This window comes from Cupressus sempervirens, chromosome 9, assembly GCF_028749045.1.
Source record: "Cupressus sempervirens isolate cs-2001-9-10 chromosome 9, ASM2874904v1, whole genome shotgun sequence".
In the NCBI taxonomy this organism is placed as follows: Eukaryota; Viridiplantae; Streptophyta; class Pinopsida; order Cupressales; family Cupressaceae; genus Cupressus; species Cupressus sempervirens.
Window position 1 is genome coordinate 342,253,943 of NC_143126.1, and position 20,942 is coordinate 342,274,884.

Genomic DNA, 20,942 nt, shown 5'->3' on the forward strand with positions numbered 1-20,942 from the left:
AGATATTTGTGGAAGGATATATATGACTTAGGGAAAATTGTAAAGTCCTAATTGCTTTGGAAATTTGAATTGTGGGACGGATCGCTGAGTTTTTGGTTGTTTCTATGTTTAGTATCAATATGCCAATTGAATTGTGGAACGAATCATCCAGCTTGTTTAATTATACTACTAATCTAGTAAGCGAGGTTCTAACAATAATATTTGAAAAACTGATGTAGTCGGGCGATTCACTTAAAAGAAGTGAAAAGAATGAATAAGTGCACTTCTTGATAATGTCAATATACATGTTTGTTCCTACAAATCAGGCTACAATGAATATGGTCAACTCGGCAGAGGTTTTTCTTGTGAGGGACTACAACGTGCTCGAATTGTAAATACTTTTTTGAAGTTCCTTGATGAAGCCCCTGACAATGTGAAGGTTTCCCAAGTTGCTTGTGGGGAGTATCACACGGCAGTCATTGCAGACAATGGTGATGTGTAAGTGCAAATTTCAGTATATTTTTAAACCTCATGCCCTCTTGAAAGTTTCAGTAGGAGAGATGGCTGCTTGGTGCATGAATAAGCAACGGAAATCAGGAAATTGTCATAGTTTCTCTTTTTAATTCGGTTTTCCAAAGATTCTTGCAAGAATTGGCTTATTCCCGGTTGCTTCCTGTAAACCAGGAAATGATGCAACTGTTTTGTGTGGTCAGTGGACTGTTATACCCCGGGAACAAATTTTCTATTGTTTTTGATGGTTGAAAATAGAGGTCTTCAGTGGAATCTAGAGTTTTATGGTTTGCAATATGCCCTACTTGATATTCAGTTTACATAGCATTACCTAATTTCTGTTCATATCAAATTGCATATCAGGGAAGTATTGTGTTAGATTTTAGGCATGTCTTTAGTACATATGGATGCAGCTTATACAGAAGGCATAATCATGAAAAAAATGGCTCTTGCAAAAATGAAGTTTGAGGTTCTGTTAAGTGTGCTTTTTAGAAACCAAATAACAGAGACCAAATTTTATAGTATCTTTTCTCCAAAGACAATGCTTTTCTTACATTAACACCCAGACTGCAGTTTGGTTGGGAGGTAGATTCCTTTTCTATCAAAATTTTCATGGTGTGAGGAAAAGTCATTGTATCCTCATTAGTTTGCCCTATTGATGACTTGGGTGTCATTGTTTTTGAAGACAATGGTTTGACAATTTAATTATAATATTAAGCAAACCATGGCTTGTACGAAATTGAGCTTTTGACACTTGATGTTTAAAATATGGGTTGGGCATGAACTCTCAAATATGACTTCACAGATTGTTAAAACTTAAAATGAAATTGTGTTGTTTAGATATAGTGGATGTGATTGTTAAAAAAAATGTGAAATGGGTTTTGAGCAGCCCGGTAAGTCTGTTTCCTGTATATTAGGTGTTCCATTTTGTTTGTATTGACAGGTGATATGTAAGTGGACTTACTCAAAATTAATTCTTAAATTCTTTTGGTATCGCAACATGAATGTGTGCAATTTTGTATTTGTGTGCCTGCAGTAAGTCTACATGCACACATGGGTGTAGGTAGGTATATTTTTATGAGTGCATTTCTCTTGGTGCAAATTTTCAAGGCCTGTCCTGAAATGAATGGATGCTCTTTTTTTGGTGCTTACAATCCCAATTCCAACTGTGAAGTGATGATTCAGAAATGTTCAAAACCAATGAAGCTATTTGTCTCAATTCATCTGCTTTTATTCATTTAACCTCACAAACTAATATACTCCATGCGTGATCAATGGCTCAGTTTACTCCACTTCCAATTCAGAGACAACATTTATTCAGTTCAACGAACTTTCTAAATCAATCTCTCTATTCTTTTTGTTTGTTTCTTCAGTCGAAGTAAATCAATGCTTACACTGTTTCATAAATGGCATTCGTTGCTTTCTTCCTGGACTCTAATTTGTCCTTGTGGGCGACAGTTATACATGGGGACTGGGACACATGGGTCAATTAGGGCATCGCTCTCTTCAGTCTGGAAACAAAGAATTATTGCCTCGGCGGGTTGTTAGCTTGGAGGGCATAGCAGTCAAGGATATTGCTTGTGGTGGTATCCACACATGTGCTGTCACTGTCAAAGGAGCTTTATATGCTTGGGGTGGTGGGCAGGCAGGTCAACTGGGGTTGGGTCCTCAAAATGGTTTCCTTTCATGCTTGGCTAATGAATCGGAAATGTTTTTACGCAATATCCCAATGTTGGTGCTACCTATAGGAGTCCAACTTGTCACGTGTGGTCATTCACATACATTGGTCTCTATGAAAGATGGAACAATTCTTGGATGGGGTTATAACAGTTACGGACAGGCAGCCACTGATAAGACTACATATGCATGGTATCCATCTCCTGTTGATTGGTAAGTTGGTATGATGACTGGAATTGTAGTCCATTGTTCATTATATAATAAAGTTTTTACATATTTGGAGGGGCCCGTTGTTCAATTAGACCTCTCCTCTTGTTTATCACAGGTGCATTGGAGAAGTGCACAGGTTGGCTGCTGGAGGAGGTCATTCAGCTGTGTTGACACATGCATATTCTTTAAAGGAGCTATGTGAATTCAAACTTGCAGACAGCGTCACCTTATCAAGTGCACCAGAGATTAAAGAGATTGCGTCAAGGAATGGATCCAATGCATTGGCCCGACTTTGTGAAAGATTCAGGTAGTCTTGTAGCTTGTCTTCCTATTTATAAAATAACATAGAGATGATAGAAGTTTTTTCAGAATTGAATGTGCTGAAATTGTGTAGGGAGCAACAACTCAGTGGAGGTGATAATGCATGTGATGATGAAGATGATGGGCATGAGAGATCTCCCAAGAAGCCGGACTGTTGACTTTGTAAATAATTTTATGCTGAGATGAGCACTGTTTTATATCCCATATATTTGAGGCTGAAAGTTGGGAGGCTTGCCTACAATTGCCATGAACTTACTGGAATTATATGCTCTTCATTATGTACTTTTAAGGCATTCTATTGCAAAATGATATTTAAGTATTTACTCATTTATTAATTTAATATAAAAACTGGAGAGGTCTTGCGTGCCAAAATGTGCTTCAAATATCTCACTAGAATCTCGAAAGTTGGTGACTTGTTGAGTTTTGCACGGAAAAACTCAGTTTGTATGACATGCTATATTTTTCCATTTTTTCTCAATTTATTCATCTTTATATTGTTTTTTTCTGATCATACATTCTGTAGATTCAGTTTGTAAGTCTTTCAGCAGTATTATTATGGACATCTAAATAATTCTTATATTTCCTTAGTTTTTTGGCTGGGTTCTAAGACGAAAGAAAAACTAGCTAGCAAATTTAGGTTTTGATATTTCTACTTGTGGACTAAAGACGATTCTAAAGAAACTAAGCAATTTTTGGACTTACACTTTGTCATGTTATGAAAAATGATAAAAGAGTTTAAATGGACTATTTCAGTGAATTTCAATTTTGAGTTGAATATGATCAAAGGATTGTTTTTGACTTCATCGTACTTTGATTTCTTTTTTTTTGAAGTTGTTTGCGATACAAATGGAAGTGTGATTGAATAAAAAATTACCAACTTTTTGTACATTTTAGTGAGAAAATTAATGATGCTAAGAGTAAATATTCTATCTGTGATAAAACTAGCACTTGCACTAGGAGGAGGTGCAAGGTGTTCGCCGATAGGTTATTGACATGAAATAATAATTATAGGAAAAAAAGAAAGTAAATATTGTATGAATAAGTTTTAAATATATTAAAATGCTTCATGTACATGGTACTATCTTTGAAAAGGAATTTAAATTGTGTGATGAAATACAATATTAATTCAATAAATTGTTTGTGATGTAAGAAAAGTAAACAAAATAATTTTTTATCTATGTCGTAAGGCTATAACATGTTGTTGGGTTAATTGAGAAGAAAGTGTAGTTAAGAAGACATTGAAAATCAATTCGACATCCATTGGAATAAACATTGAAAAGGTAGATTAAGTAGGAGATAATTTCCACATCATATCAAATTGTGATGTTGGAGGATTTGCGCAGTTAAACCCTGATAGCGATATCAAAATTGAAAAGGTAACTTGACATACCTAATTTTTTTTTGAGAAACAATATTTGTGAGTGCACCTTAATTGTACTTAAATAAGCATCAACCTCTAGAAGTGAACCATGTACACAATAGTAACCTTTGAGAAGGATTTGAAAATGTATCGTGAAATATTGTACTTTAAGGTACATGCAATATTATTTCAATAGATTGTTAGTAATGTACAAAAAGGTGAATAAACTAATTGTTCATGTAATTGACAAGGTTGCAACAAGACGTAAAAAAAAAAAAAAAAGGGTTAATTGATAGGAGAATGTAGAAATGAAAGAAGCAACGAAAAGTCACTTGACGTGCATTGAAAAGGTAATTTTCAAGCACCAATATTTCTTTGTGTACCTTCATTGCACTTAACATTTGTCAACCTATAGAAAAGAGTAATACATTAATAATGAAGGCCGAAAAGAATATAAAAAAATGAACAAAGGAAGTGATTGCAAATGTTAAACATTACCATTTTGGGTAGTAGTAGCTTCGTAGACTTAATTTGTATGCGAGAACAACTGTAGATGAGCTTCTTCTTTCCTTCTTATCATATTGTATGGATTTTTTGTCATTTTGCAAAAGCAATCAAAAGAGAAGAAAGGATCTATATGGAGTGCTTTGAGGGATTTGACTCTAGAGAGTGCACTAAAGGTGAGGCCTTGTTTGTTAGTTTTACCTATATCAATTGTCGCTCTTTCTGGGGCCAGCCCTTGCTATTTGTGTATATTAATAGCCCAAGCTATAGTTAATGGTATTTGTGTACGATTGCTTTGTGTTATGGGTTGTATTGGAATGGGTTGTATGGGGAGTCATATGTTTTGAGGTGCCAATGTGTCCAACATCGTTGCATGTCATTGATGGACTAATAACATGCTGGTCTGCAGGTCTCTTTGGTTCTTTCTACAAGAAGGTAGGAGCACCAATGATACCATGTTCTGTGTAGAGAACCTCTAAGTCAGAGATCACAATCCACATAAATAATGACATAAATTAATAGTATTAGTAGTGTTCAACGTAATTGCATAATAAATCAAGAAGGGTTGAATTGAATATAATCCTAGTAGATGTTGGCTTATCTTTCTTTGCAAAATGGTGGGAATACTATAGTGGGTGACATGTATTAAATATAATCCTTTTGAATTTTCTTTGAAAGTTATAAGATCATTAAACTTCCTTGGCAAGGTCTTTTTTTGTAAGTGGAGGCCTTCAAAGAGCTCTTATTTGTATCTAGTTGTTGCTCCAGTTACTTGACCAAACCTTGTGATGCCAAACACTTGGAGATGTGGGTGGACATCTAAGTTGCCATTGTTGATAAGTTTGTTTGCATTGTTAATAAGAGTTTTTGAGACATTTCTTAAAGATAATGAAATTGTCCTATAAATTTAGACAAGTGATTAGCATTATATGACATGAAAGTACACATACACTATGCTTATGTTAATTGACCACTATGCTTACCTCCATGCTAAATCAATATAAGTGTTAATACAATCTAATCATAATTAGTTTTGCAGAAAATATGATACCATAGTTGTACTTTATGCACTATACCTATTGGCTCCTTAGAATTATAGAACTTATATTTTAGTTATATAGGCTTGCATGGATGAGAGATTTCATTTTGTTTAATTGAACCGAGTAAAAAGACAATAGTGTACCACCATTAATTAAATTTAGCCACAAAAAGAGTTACTATTAACAAGGCTTTCGTGTAGAATGGTGTATTAATATGCCTTCTTAACTAATGACAGTGGAAAAACATTTTGAGTGTATCTTTAAAATGCAAATTTTAGAGTGCTAATGTTTAACTACAATGCCAAATGAGAATAAGTATTTAATTATTTATTGTAACTTTTTAAATTATAAAAAATATTATAATTACATTATAAAATGATATATAATAGAATGATATGCTATGATATGTTATTTATAAATTATGATTTTTAAAAGATAATGTACTATATGAAATTGAATTTAAATTGAAGAGATAAACTCAAGTACTATGAAACTTTTGATATTTTGTGTAATGCTTTCATTCAATTGTTTTACTTTTAGTAATTTATGATATAATATTTTTACTTTTAATAATTTATAATATATTAAGAATATAACACTATAATTATAATACAATATTATGTATAAATGAAATGAAACAACAATATTTGAATATATAATTTTATGATTTTATTTAAGAATATTTATAATAAAATGCTAAATAATAAAAACAATATAATTGATTCACGTGTACACTAATGTGTTACATTCTTTTTAATTCATATTTATTTAATTTACCATAATAATTTGTGATAAAATATGGTAGGTGTAATTAGATGGGGATTAAGTGGATATGTGACCATGCAAGAAAAAACACATAAGGAAAGCATAAGAATATATGTATATAGACAATATATGGTATAATATAAAAGCGTATATATAGGTGTAGGTCAATAAGGTTATGGAAGAGGGTGCAGGGTGAAGTAAAAGGAGTACATGTACAAATTAATGGAAGTGCGTTTAGTCATTTGTTCTGAAATTGAAGGAGTGTTTGCGATTTGCATTTAACCTTTTGAAACCTACTCCAAAAAGAACCTTTGAAAAAATCCTGGGATGTCTAAAATTTATTAGAGTAGGAGGCTGGAACGAAATGTAGCATTAGCAAGACAGAAATCTAACTATTCTATTTGCCATAATTGTCTGTAAACTCAACCTTGGCACAACAAATCTCTGACAATTCATATAAGCAGAGCATCCAAGATGTCATTCCTGACAAGTGCTTCTGAGGCTCCTCTCCTGCCATAGCATTAATCTTCTATTTAACATTTGTGCTGATTTCCTACAGTCCTATGCATTCAAATGTATTAGGAAGAACTTAAGTCTTTTAATTTATACATTAGCATGAATATTTCTAGATTTCAAAGCCAATAGATAATGTTGCCAAATATTTTCAGGTTTGATCAAACTGAGATTTATTATAACTTACAATATCTAATGCCATTAGAGGAAAAGACCTTTAGAAAACTTGAAGAAATGAGTAGAGGCTGATTATCAACCACATGTGCGTCTTCTTTTCCATGTGAATGAGAGATGATTTTGTGGATCTCTTGGAGACGGAACAAGTGTTACATGTAAACACACAGTTATATGGCATCGGCATCGAGATCGGCCATGGAGACTGCCAGCCATCTCAACAGATAGGTCAAGTGTTAAAAGTTTCAAATGATGCCAAGGGAACTCACACGCTACAGGTGTAGTATCGTTATGCATGAATACCCTTAATCCTTAATCCTAATCAGTAAATTGCTTCTATAACCTATATAAGAGGCGCTCATATCAGCTAGATAATGATTTGGGTGGCTGAGGTTTTATGGGACATCTCGTTTATAAAAATTATGATTGCAGCTTGCATTGCATAAGGAGAAAATACAAGAAAATAGAAAAGAAAATGGCAAAAATTACGGAGGGTGAACCCAGCAAGTGAAATGAGTTTAGAAAGGTGCATTGGATGCCCAGTGAGCTAAATGAGTTTAGAAAACAAATAAAAATCACACTGTAGGTGGATAGATGCTTCCGGACATGCCTTGTTGAACAGAGATGTCCAAAGCCACTACAGATGTAAAAATCTCCACCGCCTTATCGAGGGGAAACGCCATGGGGGAGATCCCTCACGAGTTTCTCACGAACAACTAAATAGGGGACACGCCATGGCAGAGAATCCTTAGTATTTGCTAACAACAAATAAAACCTAGTGTTTATAAAGTTGCTTATGAGACGGTGTCACAAAAATCTCCCAAGAACCAGTAAAATCCTCACACAAATCTACGTTAAAGATACAAAGGTTTATTTTCCACTATTCAGTGTCTTCTGAAAACACTCTCAAACCAAAATTAGAATGAAAATAAATGGAAACAAAGCCATTTATTGTTGCATAAACAGAACATTGTAGGGGTGATGATAGAAATTTTATGTGTAAGACAAGTTGGTAATTGCCAATTGCCACAATCTCATCATCGTCACCATCTGTAGACATGATTTCTCTAGATTCTCCATCATGAGTCTAGATACTGGCTTCGTTTAAAGCACTATGATCGCAATTCATGATAGCAGAATCTGATACAAAATCTGCTATTTTTTCACAGCCTGAAACAATTTCCCGGTGTGTGTTTTTCTTGCATGAATCAAATTCCGGTTGCTTGCACGAAGAAGATACAAGTCACTACCAAAGAAACTACAACAAGCCATTCCTTTTAAATCAAAGCCAAAAAGAAATCTTCCAAAACGAAAAACCCCTTTACTTGAAAATCGTCGTGCTGTGGTTATGAATGAGAAATGTCAGAGGTGTTCAGTACACACAATGACAAATGCAGGAAAGAACAAACCATTTACTAGCGATCTGTCGAGAGGTGCTCGGTACATGCAACTACAAATGTGTGAAACAAGAAAACTTTATTGACAAACCATTTACTGGCGATCTCAAACCATTAACCGGCAACAACTTTCGGGGGAGTGAACTCAAGGAAAGCCTATCGGCTGTGAGCATGGTATTAGTGGGTGCTCTATTTTTGGTTTGAAAGAGTTGTTATACATTGATAATTAATTATGTCATCCCAAGGTAATTTGAGTCAAAGATATTCAAATGTGGGTTAAATTTATATAATTATTCGTTTGTGGTCAATCAGTCTAATAGAGTAGTGTATCCATTTATTGGATTGGATTTTTTGGGATGAAAATGAGGGTAGTTGATTATGATGTGGGATTTGTGTTGATTTTCTTAACACATAAGAAATATGTATGGTGTGGATAAGTTCATATTATTTAATCTATTATATGCTGTTAAAAGGTTAAAATTTGTAGGACAAGAGTCTACAACACAAGTCTTGGATTCAAGTAAACTTGAATTGAATATATAATAATAATTAATTTCAACAAATAATAATTAATCCAGGTTTCAGCCTATGACCTGTTAACCCAAAAAAGGGTTAAATTTGTGTGTTCATGAATAAAAATAAGTAAAAAATAACAAGAGAAATTTATTGATTTTGATTGGTTGGTCAATTTGATATCAATAAAATGTTTATTTTAAGGAGTGGAAACCATAAGTGCCCTAAGTGCCCTAGATAAAAAGAGGTGGATGCCACAAAATTTGTGTAAAATTGTAGAGTTTGATATCAAGGGTAAATTTGTCAGGATATGTGCCTATTCTAGATAATGGATCTCATATTTGATTTGTGTATTCAATAAGATTTTGGTTCAATGTAGTACTCGATGGATTTTTCAAAATGACCTTTTAAAAAATATGAAACTATACGGATTGTTCAAGATTATTATGTAGGTGATAGAATTTTTAAAATGACACATTTCATTGTTGGTAAGAAAGCTGATGTAGATGTAATTGATTTGTTAAAAACATTAATAAATTACATGAATTTCTTAAGAGTATCATGTTAGGTATGTCAAATTTATTGGTAGCTTTTTGAGGAATATTGTGAGAAAAGATGAACAATGATTTTAGTTTGTCATTCATAAATTGGACATATTGAAGTTGTGAGTAGAAGGCTTGAAAATTTATAAAGGTATGTCAAATAAAAGAATGTGGCAAGGCTTGAAGTTATTACAAGCTAATTTTGTTTACAATGATTTGGTGGACAAAAGTACAAAAAAGATGTTATTTAATATTGTGTATGGTTAAAGTCTAAAAAGTATTTTGAAATTGAGAAAATTTATTGGAGCGAAAGAGAGTGCACTAGATGAAGATTATGTAGAACAAAAAAAAAACTTCAAAATGATCATTATAGGTGAATACAAATGCAAGGTATATAAAATATGCAGATTATAAAATAAGGTGCAAGCTGTGTTAAATTAGAGGTTCACTCAATTTATTTAAGAAAAGACAAGATTACGCAAGGAACAAAACAAGAACAACAAAATGATTGGATAATGCACGATGATCATTAGAGCTTCTAATAACTTATTAGATTGAATTATAATCTTTAGAGCTTCTAAGTCCCTATTAGATTGAATTTCACAAAGCATTGGGGTAAAAACATTTCAAAATTTGATTTTGTATGGTTATCATGAAGAGTCTAGAAATAAATAATATAGTAGCTGCTTTGATGTTGAATATACGTGAAAAAGTTGAATATTTGACTATGTAGAAAGTTATACTAACTAAAGATTAAATATACATGTTCATAATTGGGGTAGATTGTTATGTTCTCTTAGTTGAAGGCATTGCATGCAAGAGAGGGGCTTATGCTTTAGCTAGTTGGAATGCATGATGCAAGTGTCAATATTAAATACAATCTTGTATCAACATTTTTTAAATTTTTATCAGCACAACTTAATATTTTTTATATGTTGTATTTTGATTGTAAGAGAGTTTCATAGTTTAGTTATATGGAACACATATTGTGTATGCAAATTAAAAATGTAATTTTGTATTGAACAAAAATATTTTGATTGCTATATGTTGTAATTTGCAAGTATTTTTAAAATGTTGTTATGTTGACTTCTGCAAAGCCTTCAACTCTATTCGTCGGGTGTCTCTCTTTCAGTGTCTTAAGGATATCGGGATCTCAGAGATTCTTCTTACAATTATTATAAGGTTATACGAGCACATTGAGGGCAAATTCAAGACTCCACAAGGCTTCTCTGATCCTACCCAGAGCACTATTAGGATGAAACAAGGTTGTCCTCTCTCGCCCACTATTTTTGGCATCTACATTGATGAGCTTGAGGCATTTCTCCATGATTGCTTGCTCCCTGGCGATGGTTGTTATTTACATCAAGTATTGATCTCTATTCTCTTATTTGCTGACGATGTGATTCTCCTAGCATCTTCTCCCAATAGTCTTTAGCGGCTCCTTGATGGCTTGGCCTCTTTCTGTGACTCACTTGAGCTAGTTGTAAATCTAGGCAAGACTCAGGTTATGGTCTTCAATAGTTTGAGGACATCTCATCTCCATTTTTACTTCCAAGGTACCAAGATTGAGATTGCATCTTCATATACTTAAGGGTTAAATTTTTTGGACCTTGATTCAACCTAAGACCAATTATGCAGCCTAGAGTTAACAAGGGGCTCGACTCCCTCACTATTCTTGAGCAATAGTGCTTTCGATACCATTTCCAGGACACCACGACTAATATGTCTCTTCTTGACTCCCTGGTCAAGCTGACTGTCCTCTATGGCTCTAAGATCCGAGAGAGATTCTACTATTTGTTCAGAGAATGTTGATCTCTTCCCTCATTCTTTAGATATATTGACCAACACTGTCTTGCACTCTACCTTCAGGAGACCATGTAGCTTCGCGAGCACACTATATAACTCTAGCTTTGCTCGACATTGACCCATATGTAGCTTTTCACTTCTTTCTTCAATCCTACAGTTCTTGCCCAAGGATCAAAGTGACCTCGTTGCACTATCTCAGTTCACACCAAATCTGTGAGACCTGACAGAGATTACACTTGGCAATGCCCCTCTAGTAGACCTCAGAGGCGACCTTCTAGAGTATCTGATTGCCGTAATGTCCACCTTTCCATTTTGGACTACTTCTTGCCTGTGAGAAGTTCTTAGCTGTTGTTATTTCTTCTCTTGGTTCTTTTGTTATTTTTCTTTCACATTCTTTTTGCGGACATCGTTTGGTGCTCCCCCTGCTGGCATTTTCTCTTTGTACTATTTCCTGTCCCTTAGACCCTCCTTGGTCTCTTGTTGGACATTAATAAACTTATCATTTTGCATTATATTCAAGGCCTAATCACCATATTTGTAGCCAATTTGAACATAACATCTTAAGATCTTGCTGACCATGCCTACTATTTTGTAGGTTGCAATATGTTATGATTGTAATGATTACTTAATTGAACCATAGGCTAAAGTGTTTTAAACTTAAGCCAAAGCAAAAGGTTACCTAGCAAATTATTAATCTTAAAGATTTGTTTATGAACAAACTCATATAATGCAATATGACCTAGTGTACATTAAATCTAACTACATGCATCATAGATATTTTCTCGATTCCAAGGATGACTCAAGGCTCAAACTATTTGTAATGTCCCTTATCAGGACTTTAGTTAATTTAACTTAGTTTTCTTGATTAGGGATTGGATTGTAATCTCCCTGATATGTTTAATCATTCATCTCATTACATTTATCTTTAGCACTAGTATCCAATCTTAAAACTATTTCAACTTAATGAAGGAAGGGGTAGGTGTTATCCAAGTTGCCTAGAAATCAGCTTCGCAATAGATTCCCTCAAAGTTTACAAGTTGAAGTCTGTATCATGAAGGCTTAGAAACATTAACCTATACCCTATCTTGGGACAAAGACCATCCCTTGGATTTTTACAAGCCCCTCCTTGATAACATTACTACCTTTCGTGCTTAAGTCAAATAGTAAAAAGAATTGAGTATATAATTATATTTTCATATTTAGGAGTTCATATTTACTAATTATGAGTTTATAATTCTAGTTCATAAATTTATATTATAATTTAAATTATAAGCTTATGATTATATATATATATATATATATATATATATATATATATATATATATATATATATATATATATATATATATATATATGACAATATGATGACCTTTTATCCTAAATATCACATATATAAATAAAATTTTATACTTTTATATCTTATTCAAATTCCTTATCATCTATCATATTATGCAACCTTGTATGTTTACTCAAGAGCGTTCTCCATATTTTATAGTAATCATTCATTCTTATTTCTTTCTATTGGATATTAATAATAATTTATTATAATCATGTGTCCAACACTAAATATAAATGGATAATGAGGATTCAATGAATAGTAGGGATGTGCTATATTTTATATTATGATGATACTTTATTGCCATCTCTATGATTGTTGTTAAGCTAAGAGGCTTTCTACAATAAAATCGTACTTGGTTGTAAACTTTTCATCATTTAAAAATAATTGATGTCTATTATTAAGAAATTGAAAGAATTGAAATGGGGTTGCAAGTAGAGTGGGTTTAGCCATGGAGGAAACTCCATTGTTAAGCATGCTCAAGCTCGAGTAGTGCTGGGATGGGTGACCTCCCAAGAAGTCTCTTCACCTTTGTATCACTAGATCCAATGCGTGCTAAGTGTTCCATTTATTCTTGTAAAGATGGATTCATGTGAATCACTACTCATGAAGCATGGGTTAACGAATTTACTTGAGCTTTAGAAAATGCTGCTCACATCCATTTTTCTGCCAATCCCACATTTGCGTTTGTGGCCTTGCCTGCATCTGGGCCTGCTCTTGCTTCGGCTCCCTTTGCAAAAGCCTTTACTGTACAGGTTGGGGTCGGTGTTGCTGCTAGATTCGACTTGGTTTCTCCTGTGACTACCTTTGACTCTAACTTTCACGACTCTACCCTAGTAGGGGTCTATTCTGCCCTCCCTCACTCGTCCACTAGGGTTGGGTTTCGGCTAGTTGGAGGCCTCTTTATGGTGTTTCCTGTTGGAGTGGCTTCTCCACCTCATGGTGCTGATGATAGATCCACAATATCTTACGCTGATGTTGCTACTTATGAGGTCTGCATTGGAGGGTAGCCTATGCATTCGGGGCTCTGGGATGCTATGCTAGTTGCAATTAGTAACCCGATAATGAATGATTTAGAGCTTGATATTGTTGATGAAGTCTCTGTTTATGTGGATGATCTCTCCTCCAATGCTCCTATCTTTCATTTTAAGGGTTTTTGACCCTCTTTGTCGGAGCTGCACACCTGGATAACTCGTGTTTGGAAGCCCTTTATTTCAGGTGCAACTTAGATATACCCTATGACAAGGGATTTTTCATTGTGAAATTTCAAACTATTGAAGATAGAAATGCCATCCTGCACCATGGTTTCTCATTGGGGGAGAAGTTTTCCTTGATGGCTAAACCTTGGCATAAGGAGTTTGACCCATCGACTTAATCTTTTAATAAGATTCCTCTATGGGTCAGGTTGCTGAATCTCCCCCTTCACCTTTGGGTGGATTCTATCTTGGAGGCGATGGGGGATGCCCTCAGGGACTTCTTGATGGTAGATACTGCATCTTCCAATGTGTTTAGGACAATGTATGCCTGTATCTTGGTTGAGATCAATGTCTCCAAGGGACTCCTTGAAATGATTAAGGTGAATTCTCCACATTGCCCTTGGATCCAACTTCTTGATTATGAGGGCATCCCCTTCTGATGCAGGATATGTCACAAGACCAACCACCTTGTTGCTCGGTGCTCCTCTAAAAAATCTAGACCGAAGAAGTGTCCTTCTTGGTGGAAGAGGGTTTTTTAGATGATCACTACACGATTCAGAAAGCTTCCTCTCTTGGGAATGGTGACTCTTCTCAAGACACTTTGGTGCGGACTCAACTACTGTTTCTGATGGTATGACTATCCCTACGGTAGTGACCTCTTTTGATCACCCTCTTTCGAATTTTGGCTTTGGCGATTCGATTGTTGCCGCTCCTGTGGCTTCATCTCTAGATATTGTAGCCTCATCTTCGGATGTTGTTAATATTCTTCTACTACGGTTCGTTCCTCGACGAGGTTTTAGGGGATGGTTGTGGTGTTGCTAACTTTGCTTAGTTGAAGGTAGTTGGTTTGGTGGAGGATGGATGTACCACAATAAAAGGTAAAAGGTCAAGCCCTCCACTTCTTTTGATATGGAATTATGTACTCAAAAGTTGGGACCAAAACGGAAAGCTTGAGTTGCGGTTGTCCCTTTCTTTGGTTTTCCTGGCTCTTTTGGCCAGTTGTTCTTTGTTGTCTGACATGGTAAGGGACTTATTGTCTATTCCTCTTTTTTACCATAGGGTTTCAAGTGCCTTTTCAAACCTGTTTGTGTGGTGGATGAGTACTGTGTTATCTGTGATGCCACCCTGGTCACTGTGTCTTATTGGGTGACCTGTTTCACCTTTGGACTGTAGTTTTGTTTGGTTTGGGCTTCATTGAAAATTTTATGATTTGTAAAGGGTTTCAACCTCCCTTCAAAACCTGTTTTCCTTAATAAAAAAATAGATTAATGAATTTGACTCAAAAACTACACAATTAAATTCTGGTAGTAATATTGATGTGGAAATATCTCCTACAAAACATGATCTGTTTCTGTAAATGACATAATCTGCCATAAATTTCCAGGCACCATCCGCCGCCCCTCTTCCAATCGTTGATCTCATAATTGAAACACGTATACATAAATCTCTGTTACTCTTACTCTGTGTGATTTGAATCATGCGAGGTGGATTCTCAAGTAACAGATGATGAAAATGGAATATGAAGTGCACTGAGACATTAATTGAATTTAGAATCACATGCATGGAATTAGCTTGGCTGAAAAACAAAGGAATAGAACAGGCTCGCTATCCTCAAGTCTGCGTGTGGACAAAGGTGCCACAGAGGGGAACATCCATTTCTAGGCATAAATACAAACTTATTTGTTTTCATTTTTCCTTTAATTTTAAAATTTTGGTTGGGGAAAACAAACAAATTTGTGACTTTACCTTTAGAATTTATTTATCTATTTATTGTGATTTTCGGTCAAATGACGGCTGAGCGTAACAGGAGAATCAGTTTGAAACAACATTTTCAACTCTTTACTCTCTTCTGCCTTAAAAAGACAAGGTATTTTCAAGAATTCATTTTTCCTGAATATCCTCATTTTCAACATCTCTTTCCTTTTCAGCCATTTCAAAAATCCGTTTGCAGATCTACGCAGAGATTAAGTTGACTATCATTATCTAAATTTTGTGTTTTTAAATAAATCACGCTTCTTGCTCTTTAATTAATCGTAAATATAGGCCAAATTATAACTTTAAATGAATTGAGATTAATGAATTACTTAAAGATGAAGAATCTTCATTTTTTTAACAATTGATTCAACATTTATAAAGTTAAAGTTTTTTTAATTTGATATATTATTAAAGTGTCATCTAAAATTAATATTTAAAATTAAGATTGCATGAAGACGGGTGCTACAAATTGTATTATTGACTAAATTTCAAAAAAAAGAAAACACAATAATTTTTTAATGAAGATTAACGAGTGCCAATCTTGAATTAATTGGATAAGAAAGAGGGTAGTTGAGTACTATTAATCACTATTATATGGGTATGTGTATTAGGGGAGCTTATGGATTTACATAGTGAAAGGGATATACAAATGGACATTGTGAAATAATAATTGATTATCATTTGTTTAGAAAATGTTAAATATTTCAAATGGTAAATATTATATGGGGTCCACTTCACATTATAATTGGTTTATTGTTTTTAGAGATGCAATGGCCTAAACAACCAACATGTGATTATTATTTTTATGGAAGTTGACGAGGCATTAAATAAAATTTCAATCTTTCTCACCTTGTAGCTTTGATTTTATATTGGCATAAAGGTTCTGATTTTTCTTCACAAAAATCCTTCTCTTTGATCAAGTTCTTTTTAAAATTATAGGCAGGCTTTCATTGTGTGTTCTTAATTATTGTATCATTAATCTTCAATCTTTATTTGCTCATTTTTAAAGTATAATTTATGTTGTGAATCCTCTTAATTTATTTGTGTTGGCTGTATATGTGAAGCCCAACAATCATTCTTTTATTATGCACATTTTATTATTGTTTCCCTCTAATTTTTTCGTCTCTTCATTTTCTTTGAGACTATAAATATGTATTGGAGGTTCATTATTATGTATTGTATTCAAAAAGTTGAAGCTACAACTGTGATGTAAAGTTTAGACATTTACATTAATAGAGATTTTCCTTGTAGTGTGGACGTAGCCACAATTTGTGGTGAACCACGATAAAATCGTGTGTTTGTGTTTTTATTTCTCTTTTTGTTCTGTTCTTTTCTTCTGTGCACTTTCAACGAACTTCACAATTGGTATCAGAGCGTGGTGTAGACACTGGAATCAATTTCAGTGTTTGAAAATCTAGCGTCATAGAAGATTTTCGAGTGCAGGAATTCTCAAGACAAAATTTCAGTTTGTGAAAAGTTCAGATGCATTCATTGCTAGTCAAGCAAGACTTGACAGTAGCAATTGATGGAAAAGCAAAGAAACCGATTGCAATGAAGGATGAAGACTGGGATAAAACTAATGAGAAAGCAAAGGCAACAATATTTCTTTCTTTATCACAGAATCTTTTATTCAATGTTCACAACAAATCTTCGACCAAGAAGTTTGGGATAAACTTCAAAGTATGTATGAAACGACCTTAGCTGCAAATAAAATATTTATTATGAAGAAGCTCTACAAGCTGAAAATGAAGGATGGGACTGCAATGTCAAATCACATAAATGATTTGAACACTTTACTATGTCAAGCGACCTCAGTTGGCATGACACAAGATGATGAATCTAAAGCTATCATCTTGTTGTGTTCATTACCTAAAAACTGGGATCCCGTTGTTACAACAGTTAGTACTTCTAACTCCTTAAAGAGCAAGCTGATCTATGATGAAGTTATGGCAACTCTACTTAGTGAGGATATGTGAAGAAGCAACAAGGAATCCTCATCCAGTGAAGCCTTGATGACAGTCATCATCGAAAATAGAGGAAGAAGCCAAAATAGAGGAAGAAACAATCATCATAGAAGAGCAAAATTAGCTAGGTGCTCGAAGTCAAGGGAAAGGAAAGTAAAGGAAAGGAAAGGAAAGGAAAGGAAAAAGTGGTCACGTGAAAAAGGATTGTAGAGGTTACAAGAGAGCACAAGAATGAGTGCGGGAAAGTCAAGCCAACACCAGCTATGACAAAGATGATAGTGTGCTGATTTTATCTACAACCGAGACTACTTCAGCCTCATGGGTTTTGGATTCTGACGCATCATTTCACGCCACTTCATGTACATAATACTTCTCAAATTATTAAGAAGGTAAGTTTGGTGAAGTATACTTGGGTGATAACAAAGCATATGAAATAGTAGGAAAATGAGATATTTAATTATCTTTGAAAGGAGGTGTTAAATGACTATTAAAAGATGTGCGTCATGTTCCAAAACTAAAGAGAAATTTGATTTTCATAAGTCAGCTGTATGCACAAGGTTTTTTCATCAATCAGCATAAAAAATAGAGGAAGAAACAATCATCATAGAAGATCAAAATCAGCTACGTGCTCAGAGTCAAGGGAAAGGAAAGGAAAGACAAAAGTGGTCATGTGAAAAAGGATTGTAAAGGTTACAAGAGAGCACAAGACGAGTGCAGGAAAGTCAAGCCAACACCGTCTATGAAAAAGATGATAGTGTGCTGGTTTTATCTACAACTGAGACTACTTCAGCCTCATGGGTTTTGGATTTCGGTGCATCATTTCACGCCACTTCATGTACATAATACTTCTCAAATTATCAAGAAGGTAAGTTTGGTGAAGTATACTTGGGTGATAATAAAGCATGTGAAATAGTAGGAAAAGGAGATATTTTATTATCTTTGAAAGGAGGTGTTAAATGGCTATTAAAAGATGTATGTCATGTTCCAAAACTAAAGAAAAATTTTATTTTTGTAAGTCAGCTATATGCACAAGGTTTTGTCACTTCTCTAACCGATTCATGGAAAGTCACAAAAGGATCCATGTTAGTTGCAAAAGGAGACAAGATTGGGAGTTTGTATATTGTAGAAAATATCGGCGAAGTGGGGGCTACCATGTTAGTTGAAGATAGTAATTCAGAATTGTGGCATCAAAGGCTCGGTCACATGAGCAAAAAGGGCCTTGTTGTTATGCATAAAAGGGAGCAATTACCAGGGCTGAAATTAGTTGACTTACAATTTTGTGAACATTGTCTCTATGGAAAACAGAAGCAGGTTAGCTTCTTGAAGATCAGACATGAAAAGAAAGGTACTCCTTTGGCTCTTGTTTATTTCGATGTGTTCGGAACCACCGAGGAAAGCTCTATTGGAGGAGAAATTTTTTTCGTCACCTTCCTTGATGATTACACAAGAAAGGTATGGATTTACATATTGCATAAGAAATATGATGTTTTCAGCAAGTTTAAAATCTTTAAGGCTTTAGTTGAGAATCATACTAGCCACAAAATAAAGTGCTTGCAAACGGATAATGGTAGAGAGTTTTTCTCATTGGAGTTTGATTCATTTTGTGTGGACAATAGCATCCATAGAATTAAGATTGTTCCATTCACCTAGAAGAAAATGGAGCAGTGGAGAGGATGAATAGAACAATCCTTGAGAAATCTCACTGTATACTTTCTAATGCTGACTTAGGCAAGGAGTTTTGGGTAGAAGCATGTAGTACAATGGTATACTTAATCAACCAAAGTCCCTCTTCCTAGTTGGACTTTGGCATACTAGAGGAAGAGTGAATGGGAAAGAAAATCTCATATTCACACATTCGGGTGTTTGGATGTGAAGCTTATGTACATGTTCTGAAGGAGAAAAGAAAGAAGCTTGATCTAAAATCACAAAAAGGCATTTTTGTGGGGTATGGTGAAGACCAGTTCGGTTTCACAGTATGGGATCTAGTTGGGAAGAAAATCATTAGAAGTAGAGCTGTCATCAACAATGAGAAGGTATTTCTATCATTACACAATGATGAAAAAAGGGTATGTGAATATGCCCCTTTCTCCATTTTTGATAATGATAATGCTGGTAGAAATTAGAAACTTGTTTCTCCAAATGAATTATCTCCTACCTTAGTGTTACCCCCTACCCCTCTTTCCTCCGTGTCTACAAGTATGTGGAATCAAGATAATGAACATGGTGCTTATCACAACCAGAGCGATAACACCCCATCATCAAATCCAAATCAAATCAGAAATCACAGTAATATGTTTGAACATACAACACTAAGTGAAAAAGAGCATGGTAAATGATGACTCATAGTTCAAGGTTTCATCACAGCCAATTTGAAACCACTAACAACAATGACACTTGTATACCGCATACTTCATAGGCTCATGACAATTTTGAGGATCTCTGCATAGGAAAAGTTGGCTTTTTTGGTCAATGCACCAAAGATCATGTTAAACACAATAACAGGCTTGGCATAGTGGACTGCAGGCATGGTTCTCTACCACAAGACAAACCATCCACCTCTTCAACAGGTCACGCTGGAGATCTACAAACCGTTGTCAAACAACAATTGAATTTGCCAATAGTTGAAGATACATGACATGAATTGGGTCAACAGATCACCCACGACACAGGCCGACAGGATGCCACTACGACAAAGAGACCATCGAAGCAAAAAATTGTTAATGGCCACACAAGAAGACAAAAAAGTATGGACTCAGTTTGCCAACATGATCAAAGCATTGAACTGCACCTACCTACGGATGGAGACACACAACATCACCATGGAAATAGACTTGAAATCAATCACAATTTTCATGGACAACCTAAATACTTTCAACCACGGGTTCATTAGTCTCCTACACACATAGATGAAGTGTGTTCTCACTCAAATCAAATCCCTCATGCTGAGCCTGGGCACCACTTTCAACTTGGTCTCCACACATCTAAGGGTAAATTCTGTGATCTCTCTGATCAAGGTCTATGTAACACTCAGTTGCAGGTTCCCCATCACCATACAGTTCCAATCTAGCATGAATCAGGTGATACTACTATCTTACCCGCAGGAGAATTGGATGATTCATATTATGGGTTAAGTCCACCCATGAGTTAGCTTGAAGCTAGGGCTCAATTTCCAAGTGAGAAAAGTCACTCTCAAAGAAACAATTCAAATATGGGGATTGTGCATTCAAATTCTAAGAAGAGTTATTACACATCTTCAAAAGGTAGCGAGTTTGAAATCCAAACACAAAACTCTTTGGATAAAGAAAAGGAACATTCTAATCATAATGAGAATGTTCAAGGATGGAGGAAATCTACAAGATAGAGAAGGCTTCTTGCCCAA

At 34.7% G+C, this 20,942-nt stretch overlaps 1 protein-coding gene across 2 annotated transcripts in view; it reads left to right on the forward strand.

Moving 5' to 3' along the window:
• Positions 1–3,069, forward strand: part of LOC149538727 (Regulator of chromosome condensation (RCC1) family protein) — a 49,521-nt gene extending 46,452 nt beyond the window's left edge. For both annotated transcript variants that reach the window (XM_089800060.1, XM_089800061.1), the window contains 4 exons: positions 306–477; positions 1,948–2,379; positions 2,492–2,683; positions 2,771–3,069. In XM_089800060.1, the coding sequence (XP_089656186.1) occupies positions 306–477; positions 1,948–2,379; positions 2,492–2,683; positions 2,771–2,855 (881 nt within the window). In that variant the 3' untranslated portion in view covers positions 2,856–3,069. The remainder of the gene's footprint in view (positions 1–305; positions 478–1,947; positions 2,380–2,491; positions 2,684–2,770) is intronic.
• The last annotated feature ends 17,873 nt before the right edge of the window (positions 3,070–20,942 follow it).